A 21354-nucleotide genomic window follows, 5' to 3' on the forward strand; every position below is an offset into this window, starting at 1 on the left:
AAAAAACAGAGTAGCGTGCACTGTAAATTGTGCCGAAAGCAAGTCTGGAAATACAATAAACTGGTGCATGCGCTACGTCCACACGTACCAGGGTATTTTTGAAAAGGCAGATTTTTCTATGCGTTTGCACCTTTCGTCCACACGTAAACGGCGTTTTTGGTCACTGAAAACGAAGATTTGTAAAAACTCCGGCCAGGGTGGATATTTTCTAAAACTCCGTTTTTAAATAAAAACAAGCTGCTGATTATTTCACATTTTACTTGTGAGCAACGGCACATTTAAATCTTACAAATATAGTTATTTGGCTTATATCGTGATAGATATCGTTATCGCCTGAAATGAAAAAAACATCGTGATATGAAAAAATCTTATATCGCCCAGCTCTAGCTAGAAAGTTGAACATCAGCTAAAAAGTCCTAATTTTTTCTCAGGGTCTGATGGGACCCAAATCATAGCTAAAATTAAGGAATAATGGACTTGTATTCAAATACCACTCCAAGTAAATTGTTATGTTTCACTGTGTAGGTAAGCTTGATGTGGAAGTGGGTAACAGAAATGTAATACTGTAAAGTTTGATTTTAGCCATACAGCTACCAAATGGACAGAATGTAGCCTACTTTTGATTTAATGTATTTAATGCTTCATTTTAAACTTAAACACTTCTTTTATTTCCATAAGCTGGACTTGGAGTTTGGCAATCTTACAGGAGGAAAGGTGGACCTCTTTTTGCGAAAATGGGAAGCCAGTATCATTCCGAAGCTCAAATCAGTGGCTGCCCTGGAAACAAGAACCCCCCCGCCGTGTGTTAACACACCTACTCCCACCAGTTGGTGCCAGTCGTTGCAGCCTTTTTTGCACTGGTATGTATTCAGTAAAGTTCTCACGGTATTTACCTGAGGAAAGCATTTGTCTACACCTCACTGAATACTTCTCTAAAAATCTATCTTTATCCTCCCCATCTCCAAGTCTGGAACAAGTATTGCATCACTTTGCAGTGATCCTGAAGCATCATCCACAACACACCAACCCCAGCTGATATGCATCAGTGATCTAAAGACCAGGCAGTACATCATTGTTGCTAAGAATGACAGATTAACCATTTCTCTGAATGATGGCCTGACGTGTGCTGTGGATAAGCTTTTCAAACTGTACTGGGTATGTAACTTGTCCTATCCAGCACCACTTGGCTCCCTCTTCACCTTCTTTGAGTTTGTCTATGACCTGCCGCTGTCCACCCAAAGGAAAACCAAAGTACTGGAGCTGATTGCACAGATTAAAGGATGCAAGTAAAATGTTCACCTGTCCAAAATGTAGAGAGTCTCTGTTCACAGAGGTGAGAAACCTCATTTGGCATCTTTGTCAAATACACCAGGGGCGGAGCGTGGGGGTGGCTTACTGGGCTTAAGCCCGGGTTGTTTTGTCAGAAGCCCAGGGTCTTTTGGAGTGTAATTTTTTCATAGTTAGATGCCTGGCTGACAACTGTATAAAACAAAAAGTACACACAATATTCTAAGCACATAGTGCACACTGTGGGAATTTACGACTGTGCGTGAATCCCCCCTGATATTGGTATGATACAACAAATACAAGAATGGACATTCAAAGAAAAAACTCAGGTAAATGTTATTTTATATATTATGCTTTGTATGTTGTTCAGTATATTTCTATGCAAAACAAGAGGGATTTCAGTACACAGCAGGATATTCACATTTGTAACCAGATATTTACATACACTTTAGGAAGAAAACATAAAAATTTTTACTGTACAACATCAATTTAGAGTAAACTTTTGTTTTAGATAAATATTGAAATATATTTTGAATTAGTTAAATGTCAGAATAAAGAGAGACAGAGCTGTCTATTTATTATCACTTTCATCAAATTTAGGAGTACATATACACTAAGTTTATTGTTAATTAATAAGAAACTCCAGACGATTCCATTCTGAGCTGAAGAAGCTTCTGATAGGTTAGTAGAGTCCATGTGAGTAAACCCGTGGCACACCTGTGGATGCATATAAGGCAAAACACAGAGCCTGTTTCTGTGACATGGGAAAATCAAGAGATATCAACCAAAACACCAGAAAAAGAACTGTGGAGCTCCATAAGTGTGGCTCAAGTTTGAATACAATTTGGTGCCATTTGCTATTAAGAAATACAGACAGTTTCTCTCTTTACTCTTAAAGTTAACAAATATGTTTTTATATTTATCAATCTAAAAAAAATAAACATTTTGTCTGATTTGATGTTACAATTAAAAAAGTGTTTTTATCTGAAGAGTAAATATCTGGTTTCAATTGTATATTTGATGATTGTCAGCACAAAGAGGAACAGAGAGGGAGATGGAGAACGAGGACAGAACAGAGATGAACAAGAGCAGGTGAGACACACATGTTAGTGAAATGGTTGTTTACCAAAAGTATCACCGTATCAAAGATATATATATATATATATATATATATATATATATATATATATATATGTATATATATATATATATATATATATATATATATATATATATATGTATGTATATATATATATATATATATATATATATATATATATATGGTTGCCCTTTTTTCAATTTTTTTGACATTTTAATGATCTAGAGAGATAGAAAGCTAATCAGATATGAATTTTGTTTGATTTTGTCAAGTAGAAATTGTGATATAGCTTTGGCTAAAATTGAATTTAAAACATTTTAATTGATAAGTTTCTGACAGCTGTTGTTCATTCAGTTTGTAAAGATTTATAATATGCCAAATAAAAAAATGGAATTCAATAAATGTATAATATATACCCATCTTTTTTCTCCTTTTTTAAAAAAAAAATTGAAATGTACACATTTTAACACATCTTTGTGTCAAAATAACACATCCTTGTGTTTACATTTTTTAACACAGAAGATGTGTTGAAGGAACAGCCACATTAATTGTGTTAAAACTGACACATCATGTGTTGTCCCTAATCTGATGCAGCACATGTGTTAAAATGTAACACATGATCTGTCAATTTTAACACATCCCTTCTAAGAGTGTGCAGGGAACAATTGCAAGAGTTGAAGAGTGGTGTTATAAGTAGGGTCTTAAATTTTCAGTTGATAACACCAAGATAATGTTTTTTATGAGGAAAAGAGTTGGTAAGGATGTCGAGCTTAAGTTGTACGGTCAAGAATTAGAAAGGGTGAGTAAATTTATGTTTCTTGGATTGTGGTTTGATGAAAGGGTAACATGGGCTGCACATATTCAGAAAGTGGTGGACAAATGTAAAAAAAAGTATTGAATATAATGAGGTGTTTAGTTGGGAGGGACTGGGGAGCGGATAGGAAGTCTTTGAGGGCCATATACACTGGGTTGATCAATATTGGATTATGGGTGTGTAGCAGCAGACACAACTCTGGTAAAGTTAGACAATATTCAGTATCAGGCACTACGAATTTGCACAGGTGCATTTAAAACAACTCCAGCTTTACAGGTTGAGATGGGAAAGATGCCATTAGGAATGAGAAGAGATCAGCTCATACTTAATTATTGGGCTAATTCACAGTGCCACGGGCAGGATCACACAACACGTGAAGTATTTAAACCTTGCTGGGAGAAAGAAAGGAGGGAAACGAAGAGCTTTGGATGGATTGAGGGAAGACAAGCAACAGAATTTAAACTGGATCAGTTTAACATTAGTCAAAGAGTGCCGTTACCAGCAATACCTAAATGTTACAGGGTGACTTTTTCAGCAGTAGGTGGCGCTGCTGGTGGCGTAGATGTCCCATTTAGCGGGATTTAACTTCAACTCTATTTAACTATGTTACACTTCTCTTCAGCAGGGACAGGGAAGCTGGTCAGAGTTGATGGGAAGATGGATGGAGCCAAATACAGGGCAATCTTGGAAGAAAACCTCTTGGAGTCTGCAAAAGACGTGAGACTGGGGCGGAGGTTCACCTTCCAGCAGGACAACGACCCTAAACATAAAGCCAGGGCAACAATGGAATGGATTAAAACAAAACATATCCATGTGTTAGAATGGCCCAGTCAAAGTTCAGATCTAAATCCAATTGAGAATCTGTGGCAAGATCTGAAAACTGCTGCTCACAAACGCTGTCCATCTAATCTGACTGAGCTGGAGCTGTTTTGCAAAGAAGAATTGGCAAGAATTTCAGTCTCTAGATGTGCAAAGCTGGTACAGACATACCCTGAAAGACTGGCAGCTGTAATTGCAGCAAAAGGTGCAGAGAGCAGGAAAAAAAAAGTCTGTATTCAGAGGGTCTGCAGATGGAAATTAGCCCAAGGCTATAATCTAGCATATTTACATTTGTTAAAATGTTCATTAATATGTATTGCCCCTCTTTCTAAAAAAATAAAATAAAATAAATAAATAAATAAGTATTTCTCTCTACTGTGATTGAATGCATATCTTAGTGTCACATAACCACATGTATTTTTCCTTTTTGACTGAAAACAAATGACTTAAATGTTTGATAACAAGGGAAAAAAATGAGTTCATAAGTGAACACAAATGTTGTACTGCTGTTTTTTCACATCCTTTGTCTTAAGTCATAAACTCAATTCTGCTTTAAAGACCTGAAACCTGAGTTTAAAGAACTTTTTTGTCTTTATTTGTAAGCAGATTGAACTGGTTTCAAATATTTTCATATACTCTGTGGAAAGAACAATAAAGTCATGAAAGTCACTGTGTTTCACAATCATGTTCAAAATGTTTAATATGGAGATTTGTTGGCTTGTGTTTGTTTAACAAACCAGTGTAATGTCTGTAAATACAGATGAGGGCGTAATCCTCAGCTGTAGAAAAATATAATTATTATTATTGTATAAAACTAGCATAAATTTCAAACCAAATCAAACTTTTTAACCTTAAAAAATGTAAACAATTAATATAGTTGTGCTTAATATAATCATCAAACACTCAATCATTTCTAATAGAGATACTTTAAATTTACACATTGGTCTTATTATTACATATATTAGAATATACATCAACACAGTCTGCTCTAAAATTGTGCCTTTAATAAGGAAGTCCTAAAAAGTGTTTCAGAAGATACAACCTACAACCCTGACAGTAGTGGTGTAAGGTTAATTTTGTTTTTAAACAGTGCTCACTTATGCTCTTTTTATTTAAGACTGCATAGCTCGACTGGCCATCGGCCGATGGTGATTTTTCGTTTTCATGGGCCGATGGGTTTTTTTTTTTTTGGTTTGTTTGTTTTTTGTAAAGGTATAAACAGTGAAAGGTGGTATATTGGCCAGATGCTGACAGATGTGTAAAAATAACTCAATTGTTTGGTGGTGGCTATGGCGGAGCTTCCACAGATTCAGTAACATTAGTAAGTGGTGGAGGCCAGCAGGTGGATGAGGGAAAGGTGAGGCAGGAGGAGGAGAGACCCGAGGCAGCTGCCAGTACGAGTATCAGGTGAACTGAACTTCAGGTGAGAAGTTATGAACTGCAGTCTATCTCGGTCAGCTATAAACCAAGTTTAGGTGGAGTTTATTTTCATTGTGCTACATTTTTACAGTCAGTTACAATAACTTGTACAGTGTACTAGCTAGAATGACGGAGTTTCTATACTGCTGGGCGGGTGCTATGATGCTATCGATAATGAACATTATTTTATTCATAAGGTTAGTTATTCAGAGAAAATATTACGCGTTTTGTATTGAGCTGAACACAGTTTGTCCCGTACTGTCAGGGGGGGCTGCGCCGGTCTGAAAACGAGGTAGACCCAGATGCAGACACGGTGGAGACGAAACGAAGCTTCAAAAATAAAGCAAGCCTTATTGTGGCTAATTGCACAAGAAAAATATCAAACTAGGGAAACACTGTGAACACTGTGTTAACAAAAGGCTGTGACACTCAGTGAAAAAAAACTATGAAAAACTATGAACACTGAGTAAATATAGGAAACACAGTGAAACAATGAGGCAAACCTATGAAATCTGTGGTGAGGATAACAGACAATCTGACACTGAGCGGAAACACACAGATTAAATGCACATAAGGAATGATCAAGGGAAGTAGAATCACATATGGATAACGACTGACAACAATTAACCTAATGACAGGACAGGAGACGTGAAACTAAATACAATAAACAAATAAAACACAAAGCTCTTTCAAAATAAAATGGGAAACATAACAAGACACACACATGACTCGAAATTGACAAACAAAGAAAACTTGGACATGAAACTGTCATGTTTCGGCTGTGTGGCAGGCAGGATGAGGACCCAAAATGCAAACTCACGGACTCAGGGGATAAACTCAAAAACACAGCTTTAATGCTGGCAAAAGGTGAAACACAAAAACAGTACTAAACTAAACTGGGAGAGCTAAACATAAAGTAAACTAACACTCGCAGAGACACAGGGAAATCCACGCAGCATGAGGGAGACTACGACACTGACAAAGAGAAACACAGAGCTTAAATACACAGAGGGATAACGAGGGAATGAGACACAGAAGGGGAGCACAGCTGGGAGTAATCAGGCTGGACGAGACAGAGACGCAAAACTAGAAACACTCACATGAGGCATGGACCTACAAAGTAAAACAGGAAACACACTGACTGAATTCTAAACATGCAAACTTAACAGCAACAGGGGAGACATAACATGGAACACAGGGAAGCCATATGACAAAGCCAAAAGAAAAAAACCTAAGATAACAATAACTGAGATCTAGGGAAACACGAAACAGTACCACAAAGGACTCAAAACATAATCCATAATATAAAAACACGAGATCTCTCCAAAATGAAACAGGAAACATGAGAGGCAGACATGACAACATAAGACAACAGACATGAAACACACGAAGGGCAAGGGAGACTTCACAGGGGTTGAAAACACAAGGGGGAACTAATAAGCAAATGAACATAACACTGACGGGAGACGGGCAGAGTCAAACAGGAAGTACACAGAGGTTCAGACAGGAGGAGAGAGCACGGGGAGAACACAGACATAACAGGCTGGGGAAAACATGGAATAAAACACGAAAGGGGACAAGGGCTCATGAATACATAGAGGGGCACACAGGGGGTGAGAGTCACAAAGGGAAAGCACACAGGGAACAACATAACAGGGCAACTCAGGAAACAGAACCTAAACAGGGAACTGAATACAAAAATACAAGAGAACTAAGAATACTGGGCCAACACGGCCCAGGACCATGACAGAAACATGACAGATGGTAAAATGGTAAATGGCCTGTATTTGTATAGCACTTTACTTGGTCCTTAAGGACCCCAAGGCTACGGTGTACATTTTAGGACATCGTCAGGTCTCAGGAAAAAAGTTGTCAGGTCTCAGTCTCACACAAAAAATGTCAGGTCTCAGACTCACATGAAAAAATGTCAGGTCTCAGTCTCACACGAAAAAATGTCAGGTCTCAGACTCACATGAAAAAATGTCAGGTCTCAGACTCACACGAAAAAATGTCAGGTCTCAGTCTCACACGAAAAAATGTCAGGTCTCAGACTCACATGAAAAAATGTCAGGTCTCAGACTCACACGAAAAAATGTCAGGTCTCAGACTCACAAGAAAAAATGTCAGGTCTCAGACTCAGATGAAAAAATGTCAGGTCTCAGTCTCACATGAAAAAATGTCAGGTCTCAGACTCACACGAAAAAATGTCAGGTCTCAGACTCAGATGAAAAAATGTCAGGTCTCAGTCTCACACGAAAAAATGTCAGGTCTCAGACTCACACGAAAAAATGTCAGGTCTCAGACTCAGATAAAAAAATGTCAGGTCTCAGTCTCACACGAAAAAATGTCAGGTCTCAGACTCACATGAAAAAATGTCAGGTCTCAGTCTCACACGAAAAAATGTCAGGTCTCAGACCAGTGTTGGGACTAACGCGTTATTAAGTAACGCGTTACAGTAACTACGTTATCATTGTGGTAACGAGCACGGTAACTAGTTATTATGCCAAAATCAGGAACGCGTTAGTCGTTACTTCATGTGGTGGCTATCGCGGAGCTTCCACAGATTCAGTAACATTAGCAAGTGGTGGAAGCCAGCAGGTGGATGAAGGAAAAGGGACGCAGAAGGAAAAGAGACCCGAGGCGGCCGCCGGTCCAAGTGTGGACTGAACTTCAGGTAAGAAGTTATGACCTGCAGTCTCTCTGGGTCAGATATAAACCAAGTTTAGGTGGAGTTTATTTTCGTTATTCTGACTTTTTCCATACTGCGTGCTAGCTAGCATGACGGAGTTTCTATACAGCTGGGTGGTGCTATGTTACTGATGTTGAACTTTATTTTGTTCATAAGTTATTAGAGTTGCCAGCCGTCCCGTCTGGTATTCAGAGAAAATATTACGCGTTTCTTATTGAGGTGAAAAGGAACAGTTTGTCCCGTAATTCAGCTACAATGAAAAAGGCACAAAGCTGGAGTTATTCTGTGTCTTTGCTGCACAGCTGCCTCTTCTCCTCTCATCCTCTCCCCCCTCCCTCTCTTGTTTCTACTTCAATCATGAAAACTGATCAGTGATCAGCTGATCGGCCTTTCTCTCTTGTTTGTTTATCGCTCACTTTGCGCCGAAAGAGGAAACCAGCGGATGTCGCGCTAAACAACAGCAGCACATTTAAGCTTGATCAGCTGATGTTAGAATTTATTTAATATTAATTTCTAGTATCAGCTCATGTTTGCTGGAGCCACAGCTGCAAAAAAGCTGCTGGTCATGATATGGTTTGGTTATCTGGTGAGAGGGAAACATGAAGATGAAACCAGGAGATGTCCTTACTGGATCATCAGAGCTGAACAGGTGATGGAGAAACAGGTTTACCTTTTAGGTGACATGAATGAGTTGTAGGGAAGTTATGAACTGTTTCTGAGAGACAAATAACACCAGGATCCTTTTTTAGGTAGCTGACAGCTGGTAACTGTGCACACTGTAAAAACTGTGACTAGAGGTTACTTAAAAAAGTTATGGCAACAAAGTGACACTTGAAATAATTAAGTAGATTTTAATTTCAAAAGATTTATGTAAAATGTAGAGAAAATGTTAATTAAATTCAAATAGAAAACAAAAGTAGATATTAATAGAATTAAACTGTAAATATGTGTTGGATTTAGGGTCAAAATCTCAAACTGAAGGTTGAAATTGCCCAACTTTACCAAAAAAAATAATTGATATGAAATAAGTCTCTGAGAAAAATTACTTTGAATTTACTAACTATCTGGCAAAGGTTTAGTAAAAACTTCCTAAAATATCCATTACAAAGAAATGAAATCTTCTTGTTTTTTCAGTAAAACTCAAATTGGATTCAATAATTTTCCAAATAAACCTTAAAAATAATGACTGAATAATAAGAGAAAATGAAATGAATTTTACTTATTTTCTGAGTAAAATGAATCAATTTCACAAAGAAAACATCAAAACAGTAATTTGTTTTATTGTGGAAAATAAAACACAGTAATTTATAATATAACATTTTTCTGCTCGTATACACTGAATTCTCATCAACAATCTCCTGATCTCCTAAATACATTCCTCTGCTGTAAATTTGTTTTAGTGTCATAAACAGTTTATCACACAGCTTTGTGTACAGAGCAACAGCAACATAAACTGCATGAATGTAAACCAGTTTTGTAAAAAAGAAATTAATCTTTAGACTGTAATATCAACATGAACCTGAAATTTGAATATCCTTTACCGTTTCCTTTATCTCTGTTACTTATTTATGATTGACTAACAAAAACTTTAGTTTGTCAATCTTTTGTTAAATCGAATCACTCAATATAACTGTAGAACAAAGGTTTTTCACTCATGTACATGGAATATCAATAATGTAAATCAACCTTTTATCCCAATTTGGATGTTTAACCTGAGAAAATCTAAGACACATGTAAGAGGAAGTAACATTTCTACAGCTACAGGACTGCACTTCTGTTAAATTTTAAAGTTGTTTTAAACCAATGTTTTATAGTAACATACACTATAAACAAAGAAAAGCTTCACTAGTGATTCCTCCAATTTGCTGCCTTTCAAACAGAATATTCCTAAGAAACTTGTAGGTAATAAAAAACAAAATTAAAATGAAGAGCACAAATACAGCCTGACACATTGCAGGTCATTTGGGTAAGATATGAATAAGATGAAATTAACTTAAAAACTGAAAAGATAGCTGCATCTAACAAAGACAAACCAAAGGTTTTCAGTGAGCTTACTTCCCTTTCATTCTTTCAGAGTCCTCGTTTAAGCCAATAACTTGTTCTTGAGGCTGTTCACTTTTGGTGAGAGCTTAGCACAATCCAGTTCAAGGAAAAGTTTCTGGAATACTTCCAAGGTGTATTTTAGCTCTTTGGGATAGGCAAGATCGACTGCATATGTCAATCCAACCAGCATTGCGCATGCTCTTGGAAAATTGCCCAGAGCAGGCATAACTCTCACACCCTCCAGCACAATGCCAATGTCATCCTCCTCAGATCCAACAGCCTTGATTTTGTAGATTTTCATCCTCTGTTCAGAAAGATCTTGTGACACACCATCCTCATCAGCATCCTGAAACAACAAACACATGGGTTTTCTGACTGTAGTTGCACACATGAAATATTTCCTGGACACATCCTGTAGCTGAATGACAAATAAAACATGATAATGCCTCAAATTATTTGAAACTTGACAAACACATATGAATAACAAAAACAGAATAATGTTTCTACTTCAACACTTACACTGTACTCTTTGATCAGTTGATCAATGGACTCCCCAAGGTACACCATCAAGCACTGAATAACCAGATTTCTGGTTATGTTATTGCTAGGATTGCTTGGTGACTGAAAATGAGCAAGAATTCCAAAAATTACCATCAGATAAGTGACCATTTATTAAGACAAAACTGTGAGAATTGGCAGTATTAAAAAAAACTGTTAAATATCAAATTATCATCACATGGAGCATTATGTGCGATAATTAGCTGATGTTAATGCACATGCCTGGGTGCTGACAGTCAACACAAAGGTATTGTCAACATGCTTGACAGGTTCAATCTTTAAATGTGTCGTTTTAGTAAATTACATTAATTTAGTCATTTAGTTTTTTTATCTAATTTAGTTTATGTTCGTCAGAAAGGGTTTTTCCTTCTTGGGACAAAACAAAAACCCAGCAATACCTGTACTTGTGTTTTTTTGTTTGTTTTTTGACTAAGAATAGACATGTATTTAAAATACAATTAAAACATGAAACCCATAATTGTGTTGTTAATTATATCAGTGACGTCCTGGCGTCCTCTTGCACTGACAAAAACATGCAAACAAATTAGTGGAGCTGTGCACCATGCAAATGAAATTTGACAAAAAAATTCTTTAAATAAAATTCCAAGCTGAAATGTCTGTGGAAAATACCTTGGCTATGATAGCCTGCAACTTCAATCCCATGCTGATCAGGTGAATTTAAGTTGAGGGATCTTCCATTACCTGAAAGGAAAGCAACATTATCATTTTTGACGTTTAGTCAGCTGTGTAAAAACCAAGGAGGAACCCACCCGGGGGATTAATAAAGATTTATTTTATCTAATCTAATCTAATAACTTTAATCTCAGCCAAACCGATTTACTCACGAACAAATAAAACACTGAAAAAAACCAAACAATAACATTTTTAGGTTGTCTAAGTGACTTATACATTACGTTTAAACTGAGTAGCGAAACCCCGCGGTGATCTGAAAATGATGTGCCGGGAGTTGTGCCGTTCTCAGCGGCTTCAGTGACCCTCGAGCTCCCGGCTTGCTATCGAGCTGGTGGGTAGCAGATGCTCCGAAAACGTCTAAGCACTTTTGCAAACATGCGATATCTTGATAAACCGAGCAGATATTTGATGTTTACACAGCTACTTTCGCGCCTGAAAATATGTTAAAAGTTTATTTTGTGACCCAGAAAGATTACTAAGAGTAATTTTAAAACTTAGTAGCGGCCGCCATTATTGGAAACTGGAGTTCGAAAAACTGACTGTGGCTGACAAAATCACTCACAACTGACCGCAAAACCTTTTCATGAACTTTTAAACGTGGATGAAAGACGTTAAAACTCATCGGAATATACCGTTGATATTTTTTAATACGGTAAAACATGTGGTTAGTTAAAGCTGTTCAGTAACACAGTCGTGAAGGCTTGGAAAGTGACCTTGTGCTAGCAGTCCACTAACTGCCATTTGTGTAAAAATACGATACTATCATTACAGTGACGATTATTAATAAAATTTCGACGTATCATACTGTTTAAAACCTTTACTCAAAACCGATATACGTTATTGTTTAAACCGTGTCTTATATTTGAACAAATTAAGAAGTCTTACCTCTGACAAAATGGAGACGTCCACTCATGAAGCGCGTGTGTCCTGCACGTGGCACAAAGGATTATGGGCGGAAGTGTACAATGATTAAAATGAAAATGCTTTCATCAGTTAAATCTATTAGATTTCTTAAATTTTTTTAGTACTCAAACATTTTTTTTAAATCTACTCAACAAACCATTGCTGAATTTACCCCAAACAAAACTGTGTAAATTTAAATAACTGAACATCTCAAAATTGTTGAATTTTGCTTAGATTTGATTAAAACTACTCATACACGTTTTTACTGAGTAATAATTACTATTACTCTCCTATTAGATTCTAATTAACCCCAATCACAGTTTTTACAGTGCAGGTGCGGATCGAGCAAAGTGTTGCCAGGGGGGCATGTAGGGCATTAAAAGGGAAAGGGGGGCACAAAGAAATACTTTTCTTTCTTATTCTCATTTAAAATGTCTAGCTTTTAAAAAAATAATTATCTGAATCTTACAACAAACGATTGATAGATTGATGCATATATACCATCAAAACAGTGTACATCACTGTCACAACAGCGTTTGTTTTCATTCAAAGGCTTTATGATTTTTCCTATAATGGTGGGCCAGTCTCTAGTCAAAATGCCCGGGCCAATTTTCTGTCCCAGTCTAGCCCTGTATGCAGCTCATCTGCAGTCTGGTGTTACCTACATCTTCCTATTCAGAAGGCAGAATTTCCGAGTTCTGAGTACAATCGAAAGCACCACGACTGCAGTTTTTGTGTTGGATGTAAAAGGCGCACATGACACTGTGACGTAGGCTAGAATCATGGCAGTAGTCAATGACGGTCCAAGCGTGGGATTTCTCTCGTGGAAATATGCACATTATCTTTTCCTTTCTATTGCTAGGTGGCACAGTGCACTTGTGGCAAGTAAGCAAGCTAGAAGACTGGCAAAGTTATGGAAGCAACACATTAACAAGAGAATTCTGAGTAAAACCAAAGTTACTTTCCCTAGTAACTAGTTACTTTGAAAGTAACGAGTAACTTGAAGTAACTGAGTTACTTTTGAGAGAAGCAACTAGTAATGTAACTAAGTTACTATTTTAAAGTAACTTACCCAACACTGTCTCAGACTCACATGAAAAAATGTCAGGTCTCAGACTCACACGAAAAAATGTCATGTCTCAGACTCACATGAAAAAGTGTATAAAATAAAAAAAAAATGGTGTATTGGCTGCATTTTCAGATAAATAGTTGTATATGTTTACAAAATGTGTGCATACGTTTTCAAAATGTAGAATTTATGTTTGTTTTTAAGTTATAAAAATAATTTACTCAACATGTCTTTTTTTTCCTTTACAGTAAAAAAATACTTCTAGGATTCTAAGATTTTTGTGTGACTTCAGATCAGTAATATTAATACAGTATGTCAATGAAAAATAACTAAATTTAGACACGTGAAGTTGAGCTGAAAAGAATGATACCAAGCAAGGCAAGGGGAAAAAACAAAATGAAACAATTTCAAGGTCAAATACAAATGTAAAATCAAAAGGAGTCAAAAATGTTATATTTTGGACCTCAGAGTCCAAAATATAACATAATCCAACAAATCATGAAAAATTAGGTTTAAAGTTTTTTTTTTTTTCGTGATGGTGCAGATTTCTGACATTTTGTGTAAATTAAACATGTAACAATTTTATTTTTTTCTAACAAAAAAAGTGTGATATTTAAGTTTGATTTGTTTTTGAAGATGAACCACCTCATGTTGTGTAGCTTTCTGGATTTTATACTTATTGGGCTACATATCTACAGTGTTGGGGAGTAACGGAATACATGTACCGCCATTACGTATTTAAAATACAAAATATGAGTAACTGTATTCCGTTACAGTTACCGTTTAAAAAGGTGGTATTCAGAATACAGTTACTTTGTTGAAATAAATGGATTACACTGTGGTACCTTCCTGTTTCATATTGTCGCAGGTCAGGACTGTTTGGGTTTTGTTTGACAGCTACGCTCTGTTGTTCCAGGCGGCAGCGTTACAGTTGCCATGGTTACAGGGCAACGCTCTCTCTCTCTCTCTGCGACTGTGTGTTTCCTGGGTGAGAGAGCGCCTTTTCGTTGTTGTTGTTGTTGTTGTTGTGCTAAGCTAACAGGCAGAATGCTACAAGCATAGCTCTAAAGAATGTAGCATCATGGGCAGTGTAGTCCGTGTTGCAGGGAGAATGGACTGCCATACCCGTTATGGGTCTGTGAGGAGGGAGAAAAAGGGGAGTGGAAAGGTACGAGTTGTCGTCGAGGAAAAATGGGAGCTGGAAGCATGTAAATATAATAATAACCACTTCAGCCAAGAAGAGTGCCTGACGAGCCCAGTTGTAAGTAAGCTATTGAGACTCGACTGTACACCGTGTTCGTGTTTTCCTCCGAAAACAATAAGTTCCGTTGGAGCAGTCTTTCAACGCCTCTCTCTGTCTCTCGCAAGAAAAGTTGACCCAGACAACAAAGTAAAGCTATTTTTCGGCTACGAGCCGACAGGGACCCCGCCGTATTAGTCAGAGGTCCCTTTACTACAGTTCGGAGTCGCGGGCCTTCAGTAATAGTAATAAATCACACAACAATAGTACATTCACGTTGTTGTAAAAAGCATGATAATATATTATGTAATCCAAAGTATTCAGAATACGCTACTGTCATTGAGTAACGTAACGGAATACGTTACAGAATACATTTTGGGGCATGTATTCTGTATTCTGTAATGGAATACATTTTAAAAGTAACCTTCCCAACACTGCATATCTATTTATTATAAAGGCTACACAGTACGTGTCACGGCAAGTGAGAAGAGCCGTGTGGAGAAATAAAGGAGGACCCAAGTGCACTCACTGAGATGTGGAGGTGGTTTATTGAAAATAAAGCACACGGTGAAATATGGCAAAACCGTACAAATGCTAAACTAAACTGGGACAATACTAAAACTACAAAACAACAACCAGAACATGAAGGAGTGTAGACAAAGGTACAGGATGGTGACAGCAGGGAAAACACACGGTAGATACGCAGCCAGACCAGCGACTACAACATAAGAAGACATAACTTAAATACACACAGAGGAACACAGAGAGATTACAAGCCTTATTATTAAAAAAGGCTTTGCCACCCCATTTGATTTCTTTGCCACCCTCATGCTGGTAGCTAGAAAATACAAAGCTAAACTGGAAATATACATCAAACTAAACAAGATAACTAAGCAGGTGAAAACACACAAAGAGGGATGAAGGACAATGTGATAACGAGGAGAGGAAGACGCAGACACTAAATACACGAGTGCAACTGGAGAGAGAGGAAACAACTGGGAAACACGGCAAAACAGAAAATGACGTACACTGGCGGGAGACTATCAAAGTTAAGCAGGAAGTACATAGACTGACTAGGGGGGACAAGACAGGTGCACAAGACGAGACTAACCTATATTGGAGGAAACACTGAGGCAAGATCATGGCTAGAAATACAGAATAAACTCAAGAGTATGAGCATTCTGGTTGCATGAGCTTTGAGTAGAGACTATTAGACCTTTTCCATTATTACCTATTTGGGTCACCTCGGCATGGCTCAATATAGTTTCTAGGATTTTCCATCAGATTTAAATACCTGGTACCAGGTACTTTTTAGTACCTACTCGGGCAGGGTTCCAAGCATTCTGAGGTGATCCAGAAATTTGACATCAACAGACAGCCAAAACCACAATTTTTGAAACACATCGATGAGGGAAATGGCTACGCACACAAAATAAAATAAAAACAAAAAAGCACCAAAGCCACAGAACAACTGTGTATTTTGACTTAACATAGCTTTTTTAACTGTAGCCTTAAAGAAATATTTAGATGTAATGTCTTTTACTCTGAGGTTGAGTCTACTGCTTCATTCAGAAATGAGATGGAAAAAAGAGCCATACTATAATGAACTGTAAAAAAATCTACAGACAAAGGTTCATGAAGTTGTAAAAAGTAAACATTTAAACAAAAGCAAAATAGAAACAGTTGAGAAAAACCACACTGTGTTCATCCAGTTTGTGTTTGTTCAAGTGAAGCTTTTGGTTACATTATTGACCTCCTCATCCTGTCTTTACTCAGCCTCTGTGGGTAGGGTTAACTCCTTGAGGATGGGTAAGTCATTTCCTGGAGTAAAAGCAAGTCAGGAAGGAGAGGTAGATCATGAGATTGGTTCAAGACATCATCAGCTGTCATGATTGAGTCAAAGATGGATTAGTGAATATTACCTATAGTGGCTCACTATAAAAACACCATGAGAGAAGGGTGTAGATGAAATATGGACTACACACCACCAGGTGGCACATTAATGTTAAGTCAGGATATGAAGCTCCAGAAATCAGGCGAGATGTGGTTGTAGGTCTGGCTGTGGATGTAGGCTTTCCTGCAGAGACAATCCCACCTGTTCAGGTGACTATATTGAACAAATAAGAGGTGTAATCAGAGTGAAGTTCCTCACCTGTGACAGTGATCCAGCTGGATGGGGACACTCCATAACTGCTAATGTCACACTTGTAGAGGCCTTCATCAGACCTGGAAACATGCGGGATGGTCATATGGCCTTTAGAGTTATTCCTCCCAATGAAGACGCCATCTTTGAAAAAAGCCGCTGGGAGGTTGGAGGGAGTGGTCTTTGTTTTACAGAGCAGAGTGACGTCATCTCCCTCCATCACAGGGAGGACAGGACTCTGCAGGATCACTGATCCACCTCAACACAGAGACAAACTACAGCATTTCATCCATTTACACACAGCTTCATCAACACTAACTCCACACACTCAGCTTACCAGTGACTGTCAGGTTAACCATGTTACTGATGGTACCCTCTCTGGACTCACACCAGTAAACTCCACTGTCCAGTGGATTAATGTAGCTCATTTTACAGGAAGAACCGGCTGGTTTTCCCCACCCATCTCCACATTGAGTCCTCTGTCGTTTGCTTGTGTTTCTCCTCAGAGTCCATCCAGCAGAGCTGTCGTCCTCCTCACAGCTCAGAGACATAAAGTCGTCTTTAAAGAACTGAGAGCTGTTGGGACTCACAGTCAGACGAGCTGTGAAGGAGAGGGGATGATATGAATCCATTTTTAACAAAACAAAATAGTGGTTCTACACTCAGAAAAATTATGGTTCTTAAATGGTTCTTCAGATGTCTTCATGGTTCTTTAAAGAACCATCAAACGTCAAAGAACCTTTTTATTTTGTGGATGGTTCTTCAGCTATTACAAATGGTTCTTTTAAAGAACAAAAGGTTCTTCATCCTTAGCAATCTAAGTTTGATGGTGTAAATGGCATAAATATTTATTCACTATAACGAGGCTGTGAATTATACTGTGTGTTTTCTTTGTGTGCATGTGTGTGCGAAGGTGGAGGGCGGGTTACCTGGCAATTACCCTTTAAGAGAAGATGGTAGGAAACTGAATATTGAAATAAAAGTTAGAAATATTTGCTTAAAAATATACTGGTGGGGGGGAAAGCCTAAAGACCCTAACCCCCCCACACACACACACACCCCTAACCCCGCAAACCCATTATGAATATGGTGAGTTAACAAACAGTAGACACAATACATACATTCAAATACTGTACTTTAGTATTAAATTTTAATAAAGCATTACTATTTTCTACTCCAAGGCATTACTTTTGAGATTATTATATATTTTTGAAAATATAGCATAATGATAATACTAGTTATTGTAAACTTTACAAACCACCCAGCAGTATGTAAAGTCAAATTATAAAATACAAGTAAATAACAATTGCAGAACAGAATGTCAGTGTAAAACACACTTTGTTTTGACAAAGCGCACAGCTTAGGTAAATGATCTGAGTAGTTGTTCATCACTGAGCAATTTGTTAATGTGTTTCGAGCCAAATAAATGACAGGGAGAGAGAGAGTGACGTCAGAACACGTCATACTATAACCTCCCAGGAGCGGACGGATGGGGTCAGTCGTTGGGATGCGCATGCGCAGACAGAGTGCGCGAGCGGCGGGCCTTGACCTTTCGGGAAAAAAAAACACTTTCTCACGGACGGTGACAGCGAAACGGATAACAGTCTTCAGTACCTGCTGGACTTTGAAGCTGTGGATTCTGGGACTGTTGGAAAAGGTAAAACATTTTCATTAAAACCTTATTACTGTTTTGTTTTTGTTACTAGTCATTGTAGCTTGCTGTTAATGTTGTGCTAACAGTAGCGACTAGCTAGATACGTTAGCCGTTGAGGTCAGCGCAATTTAGTATCCAACTGTTTTCTTAACAAAACCACTGTTATAATTAAGTGAAGGTGCTCCCAGCTAATTTGAACCCTTGGCTTCTAAAATATGTGGTTCAATTGCGTGCTGCGTACATAACCTAATGTCAGCTAGACCGAAATTAAAATTTAATATATTGTTAAAGTCACTAAAATGGCGCCTGAAGCCTGTTGTGACGTGAGCTCTGTGTCTGCTCTAGAAACTCTGTAGATCTGAGCCGTACATTAAATACTCACTTGAACCTGTACTTTGAATTCTGTATGAGCTGTATAAAATACAGCTATGCATAAGTGCTTTGAATGAATAATTAGATTAGATAACTCTTTATTGTCTAATCGAATTATATAGAAATGAATAGAAATGTGACATGAGAAGGTGTGTCTTTGACTGTTCCTGCATAACTTAGTTTCGGACCAGTTGACAAGTTATGCTCCGGTCATTTGATGTTTCCAAGATAGATGTTCTTTTGTAATATAGTTAATTTTTTTGTATATTTCATTTATCCACCATCATACATACAAGCTAAGAAGAGGTCGTTATACTAACAAGAGGTATCAGCGCTGGGCCAAAGTTCAGCACATGGTTAAAGTTTGTAATCCAGCCAGGGTGTAAATATCACTCAGCAGCCAGAGCTGAAGCAGGCAGCATCAACACATAAATCTACTCTTCCCGGCTTAAATCACAAGAGTACCTCTGACCAAAAAGCTGTAGATTTTTCTTGTTTGCACAAATTAATCCAGAGTCACATTAATTGTGTTCACAGCTCCAACAAAATGAGGAAGAGGAGGGGGAGAAACACAATTAGGTTGAATTACAATTGGATGGAAGGCGAGGACAAGGAGAAGGAAGCTTAGGATGAGGAGGAAGAGAAGCAGCAGGAGCATCTTTAGGGATCCCTATGATGTCATTGAGGTTTGTTTCATTAATATGGTCTTCTCACAAAGAAAGATGACTTGTTTTAGTTCACCTACTTCCTGTATTAAATAGTGATGTGCAAAATGTTGTGAAAAACCATGGAGCAGGTACGTATAGTGCATCTGCAGGTAAATGAACATCAAATCTCTAAGACAGACTGAAATCTGTATATTTATCACCCTTATGATAAAACCCACGTCAGCCATTGGTTTATGGACTTTGTATTTTGAAGCCTCAACATTTGCTTTATTGCTGTTGCTATGTTGGGACCATATTAGGATGAGGGATCAGAATCTGGAGTCATGCACACTATTGTTTCATTCAGTGTGTATCCATAAGATTCGTACAGCAGATCCAAGTTGTGCCTTGAAAACAGGAAAGTCGTCTGCATAGAGGAGAACTGTAATAGTAGGCTTGTACAAAGTGAGGCTTTGTGCACTCATTTTACTTCTGTCACCCTGTTTTGATGCAGATTTCACTTGAAATCAGGAAAGAACTGGACTTGTTTTTTATAATGTGTTCTTGTGAATTGATTGTGTATCGCATATGTTTGATTTGACTTTCTGCAAGACAACAGTCGTCAGTCGTTTTCCAAATACCTCCATGTGATCTAGCCTGCATTTAGAAAAGAATAGCAAAAAAAATCTGCACCTCCTGCTTCAGATGCAATTTGTGTTTCTGTGTTCAGAGGCAGCGGCGAGAGGGAGACCTCGGCTCATCCAGCTGGAGAGCCTGACCAGGGGGAGTCGAACATTAACTCAGCTCTTCCAGGGCACCCTGCAGACTCGGCTACTGGCAACAGCAAGGGATGACGTGAACGCCAAACTGGAGTCCATCACAGGTCAACTGCAGGTATGCAAGTCAGACCTTCTGAGGAGGGTTTCACTTTTCTCTCTTCTTTATAATTGACTCTTTTCTCTCTCTCTCTCAGCTCCTTGTCTCAGAGTGGGAGGGATTTGAAGCACAAAGGGAGGAACTTGTCGTTTGGTTGGCTGATATGGATGTCCGCCTGAGTGAGGTTGACCAGCTGACAGGAAACACCAGTGAAAAACTGAAACAACTGCAGGTGTGGGCTTGTTTTGATATGACATATATTTGATATGATACATACGTCAGAGACATTATCCTAAACTGGACTAACCAAGGACCATGAGTACAACATGAAACGTACATTACATAGTGTAAGGCTGAAGTTCATTGATCATTTTAATCATAAACTTGTTGAAATATTTTTACTGAACATGCAAACATCTGCTGATGAAAATGTGTTGATTTATTGGTCTGTTATGAAGCTATTGCTATTTCTATTGTGTTTTATCACTTTCTGATGTTTTATTAATTAAACAATACATGTATTATTTGTTGTGTTATCTGTAGCTATAGTATTTATATATATATTTATTTATAGTATAGCAAATATATTTAATTATTACTGTTTAAAACACTAATATGTGACATGTATTAGTAGTGATGTTGTGCTGAGGGTTAAAATGCCTTTTTGTCTTTTGGTAACTACAAAATGACAATAAACCATTAGTATATGTCTATGCTGTGCTCGTATTTATTTTACCCTATTCAAATTCAATTTATGATGCATTTTATTTTGAAAGATTTAAAATGTTTTTTTAAAGAACCACTGAAAAAAGGTTCTTTAAAATGGTTCTTTTAAAGAACCATTTGAAGGACCTTTTTAAAAATGGTTCTTTAAAGAACCATTTTTAAAAAGGTTCTTTGAAAAACCATTAAAGGTGCCCCAAAGAACCATTTCTTGATGGTTCTTTGGGGCACCTTTAAAGGTTCTTCAATGAACCACTGAAAGAAATGGTTCTTCAAAGAACCATTGTTTGAAAGGTTCTTTGTGGC

The 21354-nt window shown here is 37.7% G+C and overlaps 1 protein-coding gene and 2 long non-coding RNA genes across 3 annotated transcripts in view; 1 reads left to right on the top strand and 2 right to left on the bottom strand.

The window, feature by feature from the left end:
* Positions 1-8905: 8905 nt before the first annotated feature.
* Positions 8906-12647, bottom strand: LOC309693143. The gene is made up of 4 exons (XR_014272583.1): positions 12307-12647; positions 11359-11430; positions 10690-10791; positions 8906-10516 (listed from the first exon to the last, which is right to left on the bottom strand). It is a non-coding gene; the product is annotated as an uncharacterized lncRNA (long non-coding RNA).
* A 3722-nt stretch (positions 12648-16369) lies between these two features.
* Positions 16370-21354, bottom strand: part of LOC309695479 (low affinity immunoglobulin gamma Fc region receptor III-like) — a 92343-nt gene continuing 87358 nt past the window's right edge. The window contains exons 2-5 of the mRNA XM_082516169.1: positions 17114-17377; positions 16786-17034; positions 16556-16710; positions 16370-16454 (exon numbers count right to left, since the gene is read on the bottom strand). Coding sequence (XP_082372295.1) covers positions 16556-16710; positions 16786-17034; positions 17114-17327 — 618 coding nt within the window. The 5' untranslated portion in view covers positions 17328-17377 and the 3' untranslated portion in view covers positions 16370-16454. The remainder of the gene's footprint in view (positions 16455-16555; positions 16711-16785; positions 17035-17113; positions 17378-21354) is intronic.
* On the top strand, positions 18264-20772 carry LOC309696286. Its single transcript, XR_014273409.1, has 4 exons — positions 18264-18433; positions 19340-19488; positions 20180-20343; positions 20423-20772. It is a non-coding gene; the product is annotated as an uncharacterized lncRNA (long non-coding RNA).

The sequence above is a fragment of the Aulonocara stuartgranti genome, assembly GCF_965226115.1.
Source record: "Aulonocara stuartgranti genome assembly, chromosome: 3".
In the NCBI taxonomy this organism is placed as follows: Eukaryota; Metazoa; Chordata; class Actinopteri; order Cichliformes; family Cichlidae; genus Aulonocara; species Aulonocara stuartgranti.